Source organism: Leopardus geoffroyi, chromosome D1 (genome assembly GCF_018350155.1).
Source record: "Leopardus geoffroyi isolate Oge1 chromosome D1, O.geoffroyi_Oge1_pat1.0, whole genome shotgun sequence".
Lineage (NCBI taxonomy): Eukaryota > Metazoa > Chordata > Mammalia > Carnivora > Felidae > Leopardus > Leopardus geoffroyi.
In genome coordinates this window covers 100,655,409-100,660,862 of record NC_059329.1, presented here as the reverse complement: position 1 = coordinate 100,660,862, position 5,454 = coordinate 100,655,409, and the positions used below count along the sequence as shown (strand labels likewise).

Sequence of the window (5,454 nt, the reverse complement as noted above, 5' to 3'; positions counted from 1 at the left end):
ATTCAGAAAACTATGCAATACTTAATATAATTTCAACAAAAGCAGGAAAACTCTACACAATATATGTTCAGGATACATACATATGTAGTTAAACTGTTTTTAACTATGGTTATCCAAAATTCAGCATTAAGATTACCTCTGGGAAGAGGCAGATGAATGCTATCAGGGAAGTATGCACAGGTAGTTTCAATGATATTGATCACATTCAAGGTTAAGAGCCTATCACATGTAAAAGTAAATTGCATATATCATTCAATATGCATGAAAAATAATAAAATTTTAAAATAAGAAAAGTTATAAAATCTTTTTTTAGTTAGAAAAGAAAACTCTTTCAAAGCATGATGATGTTCCATGTTACAATGAAAGCAAGTTCATTTTCTTCCTAGTTTGCAGTGTTTAGGGATGGGCTGCAGACAGAAAAACCTGTTGTCGATTTTTACACATAACAGTGAAAAACAAAATTTTATTTATTCCAAAGTAAATCATTATTAGGTCTATCAGGACAAAGTACTTAAGTTCAATACAACTTTCGGGGGAAACACTGTTATGCAAAATAACACATTTCTTTACCCATATCTTTAGTATCATGAAGACAAAGTAGGTTCTATCTTCTTGTTGAAGAATGGCAACAAAATGTACATAACAGCTAATGAGGAAAAGCATAAAATATATTTATAATTGAATTAGTATGGTTTTCTGTGCTCAAATTAGGAACTAGAATCTGTTTTCATCATCAACCATCCCCATACAGGCTCATAACAAACTGGAAAAACATACAACATCCCTTTTAACATCCCTTTGTTAAATTTTTAACAAAATTTCTCACTGATAACGTCTAACCAAACACAATAACATCTCCCATTTAAATGTCCTGAACTGCAAAAGCATAGGCATTGACCTGAGGGATGGAAATCAGCTTAAGGACAAGATGCATATTGCAGCTACAGAAAGTTTCTGTGCTGATAGAATAATGAGCATTAAAATTTATACACCACTCTTTTGGCCCCAGTAATTTGTTCTAAGTATTAGCCAAATTACTTTCTCTTTAGTTTGGGTGAAAGTAAATTTTCAAAAGTAGGTTGTTTCACATTTAAAATTTTAAAACTCTTCGGGTGCCTAGATGGTTCAGTTGGTTAAGCGTCTGATTCTTGATATCAGCCCAGGTCATGGTCTCATGGTTCATGGGTTCAAGCTCTGCATTGGGCTCCTTGCTGGCAGTGCAGAACCTGCTGGGGATTTTCTCTCTCCCTCTCTATCTGCCCCTCCTCAACTCATGCTCACTTTCTCCTCTCTCTCAAAATAAAAAGACATTTTTTTCATTTAAAAACTATTGTTTCTACAGTTCCATTTCAATATAAACCAAGAAAAATAAGGCTACGAGGTGAAATTAATTGTATTTTTACTTGTAATGGGACAAATTTTATTCAACCTCCAGAATTTCCCTATTAGGTTGATTATTACCTCAAAAGACAATCCATTCCACTTCTTGATGACTTTGTGTAAATAAAGAGAAACATCTCTAGAGAATCCACTGAACTTACTAAATCCATTGTCAGAATTTAGTACCTTTTTGTTGCTTCAGAATTAACCATAAATGTGTTCAGTGTCAGTGACACATGCTTTTTTTACTTTTGGTTACATTTTTACACCAGAATTTTTCCATAGCATTTTTCATCTCCGAATTTCTCAAGGTGTATATTAAAGGATTTATCATGGGAGTGATAACTGTATAAACCAGAGTTATGGATTTATCAATGGACAAGTTGGAAACAGGTCTAACATACATGAAAATGCAGGGAACAAAAAAGAGGACAACCACTGTGGTGTGGGAACTGCAGGTGGACAGGGCTTTGCGCCTCCCTTCTGGACTGTGACTTCTAAGAGAATTTAGAATGACTCCGTACGAGATGAGCAGAAGGATAAAGATGACCATGCAGATGGCTCCACCATTGGCAACAACAGTGAGGCCTATTAAGTAGGTGTCAGTGCAGGCAAGTTCCAGTAATGGGTACATGTCACAGATGAAGTGATCAATGACATTGGGGCCACAAAACGGGAGGCTGTACACAAAGAGAAGTTGAACCATAGAGTGCATAAGACCTCCAACCCAGGCCACCACCAACAGCAGAATGCAAACCTGTCGATTCATGATAGTCAAGTAATGCAGCGGCCTACAGATGGCCACATAGCGATCATAGGCCATCACAATCAGGAGGAAGACTTCAGAACCCCCAAACAAGTGTTCTAGGAAGAGCTGGCCCATGCAAGCTGGGAAGGAAATTGTCTTTTTGTCACAGAGTAAGTCTATAATCAATTTGGGAGAGATGACAGTGGAATAAACAACATCCATGAGTGACAGATAGGTGAGGAAGAAGTACATGGGGGAGCCCAGAGAGGGGCTGCCAAAAACAGTCACCACGATGAGCAGGTTGCTCATTATTGTCACAATGTAGGTCAGTAAAATCATGACAAATAATGCTTTTTGCCCTTCAGGATCCCGGGTGAGGCCAAGGAGGACAAATTCCGTCACATTGTTACTATTTCCCATTTCCTCTTTCTATATGGCCTGTTTCAGGGATGGGAGCTCAGGACAATGCAATCTGTAATTAAATCGTGAACATGACTATAAATACGTCCATTGTTAAGAGCACATCTTCATCATTAAGTCTTTTCTACAGCAGTTTATACGCAATAAACATTTAGTGGTAACTATTGAGTTCTTCCAAAAAGCCTGCTACACCTTCCCTTGATGGTCCTATTTGTCTTCAGATGATCTTGTTGGCCTACAAGAAAGAAGTTCTATCTTTAAGTCTTAGGGGATCGTCTATAGAGAGGAGTAATCAAAAGCTCAGCTATCGACATAGATTTATTACAGCCTTATTTAAACTATGTCTGTTCTTGGCACAGAAGTCAGCAGTCACAAACAAGGAAAGGATTCCTGCTCTCCAGAAACTTACTTTCTGCTGGTGGCAATAAACGCTACATAAATCGGCATAGAGTCAGACTTTTGAGGTGGTAGTACATAGTTGCAGTGAGTACCTTTACAGTGTGATGTATCCAGCACCAAAAATAGCATCTCTTGTGTAATAATTCACTTAATAATACTATGACATTCCACTATTAGATGTTCAGACTAGACTCTGATGTAAAGACTAGATTTAACTGTATCAAATAACTGCAAGACTATTTAGCACATTGTTCCCTATTACAGTGACTTGGTATGATTCTCGATCAGCTTTGTAAGGAGTTGGAGTTCTCTCCACTTAATGTTTGCCCACCCCACAATATCTTAACACAAATAACTCTCTAGATTTTCAGCAAATACATTTGAACTGAACTGGAGAGACTTGCGATTTTCACAAATTGTTACATTAGCACCTGGTATTTTTTTTTTCAAAACTCTTGGCATGAGCTAGGTAATGAGGGAAGAGAAACAGACGCTGAAAAGAGGGGTAGGGTACAATGGGACATGGTTTTACTTATAATGCTTCTTAGGTACTGAGAGCACTCAAAAATACAACTTCGTTGCCCAGGTTGCAAAAAACAGCACCCTTGGGGGAAAAGTCCAAACTCAGTGTAAGAAGGCATGGGTTTGAGTCACCTTCTAAATGTCTTACAAGCCTGTCTCAGCTTGCTCATTGGAAACTAAGGGGGTCAAACTCATCCACCTCAGAATCCTTTCCAATCCAGTGCTCTGTGAGACCTTTGTGCAGCCCCACCCCTTCTATTCTGCTGACATTTCCTTCTATTTTCATATTTTTATAATTACATTAAAATTTCCAATCTTGTTACTGTTACTTGAGAAAGGCTAGCCAGTGGCAACTGGGACTTGATCATTACCAAGATCAAATCATGACTACAAGTTTCTCATTCAGTGTGCACCTAGTTAAGACCCAAAACATCCTTGGAGAGGGGGCGTAGTGCAGTGGTGAATAATGTGGGTTCTGGAACTTCATTGCCTGTGTTGGAATCCCAGCTCTGCCATGTGCCATCTGGGCAATGTTGGGCAACTTAACCTCTCTGTGTCCCAGTTTCATGATTTGTAGAATGGGGAGAGCAACAGTTTCTACTTCTTAAGTTTGTTGTTTTATTACAAATAAAGCATCCGGAACCTGCCTGGCACCTATTTAAAGGCTCAGCAAATTGTACTATGATTAATGTTCTTGAATGTTTCACTATTAAGTTGTATCAGAACAAATCATCTGAATCTTTGTCAATTTAGTAAGTATCATAGACATAGTCCCAGGTAAAAAAGAATATTGCCCCTCTAACTCATGAACCGCTTGCTGTGCATAGGATAGGTTTGTATGCCGTAGGAATTACCTATTTTATTACATATGAGCAGTATTATTTACATACGATGAAATGTGACTTGTCTGGAAGCAAGCAGAAAACTAGAGAAAAAAGGTAGAAAATGAAAGAAAGGAAGTATCAAATCAGAGAGGAGAAATTATATTGAAGATATGAATATCCTCAGGTAAAAAAGAATATTAATGTAATAATTAAGTGAGGTTAGTATTCTTTTAAAAATATTATTCAGGGGTGCCTGGGAAGCTCAGTCAGTAAGCGTCCAACTCTTGTTTTCAGCTCAGGTCATGATCTCACAGTTGGTCGGATCGAGCTCCAAATTAGGCTCTGCGCTGAGAGCACAGAGCCTGTTTACAATTCTCTCTCTTTCCTCTCTCCGCCCCTCCCTCGCTCATACTCTCTCGCTCAAAATAAGTAAATAACTTTTTTAAAAAATCTTATTCTGAAAGTTTTCCTTTAGTGAGGAAGTGCTAGAAGTGCTAGAAGGCAAATCCCCTGAGCCTTCCAGGGGTCACTCAGGAGGCATCCTGGAAAGTCATAGCAATTAAACGCAGAGCACTTCTTGGTAAGGAAAAAAAAATTCAAAAAGAATAAAAGCACTGATTCCTTAGGGACCCTACATCTGAAGGGAAGGACAAAATTAAATGAGAGAAGAATTGTACAGATACAGATACAAGCCCAAACTTTTGGGTTATTCAGTGCTCAAGGAAATTAAAGAATTAACTAAACCTCATATATAGACAAGTTGATTCCAATCCCATGGATTTGGGAGGGGAGGACACGTGAAGAAAAAGCTTGAGCTTTCCTCAGAAGCCAGGTGTGACAAATGATCTCCATGCTTCGTTCACATTGTTACTCCATTTGGTTGGGGGGTGCTATCATCGTGGAAGTTCTAGATTGATAGAGCCACTTCTGTTCAAGAACATAACACTACAAGGCAGTCTATATATAATTCTTATTTTTCATTCATTATTTTCTGCAAGAAATAGTGTTCTTCACTCTTATTAATCCCCACTTTGGATTTCACCAAGATAAATCTTCTACTAGCCAGTTAAATTATTCACATGTAGGAATGAGGCATATAAACTATTCTCCAGAGTTTAAGTCATCAAAGATTTCATACTATAAAAATGGACAGATAGACTT

General features: G+C 37.9%; 1 protein-coding gene across 1 annotated transcript; it reads right to left on the bottom strand.

Moving 5' to 3' along the window:
- Positions 1-1,606: 1,606 nt before the first annotated feature.
- On the bottom strand, positions 1,607-2,551 carry LOC123602625 (olfactory receptor 4A5-like). Its single transcript, XM_045487083.1, has one exon. It carries the CDS (start codon positions 2,546-2,548, stop codon positions 1,607-1,609), a length of 942 nt encoding a protein of 313 aa, XP_045343039.1. The 5' UTR covers positions 2,549-2,551.
- Between the last annotated feature and the right edge of the window lie 2,903 nt (positions 2,552-5,454).

Excerpts from the sequence above, each read along its gene's own strand:
- LOC123602625 (XM_045487083.1), bottom strand. The coding sequence starts at position 2,548 with ATGGGAAATAGTAACAATGTGACGGAATTTGTCCTCCTTGGCCTCACC.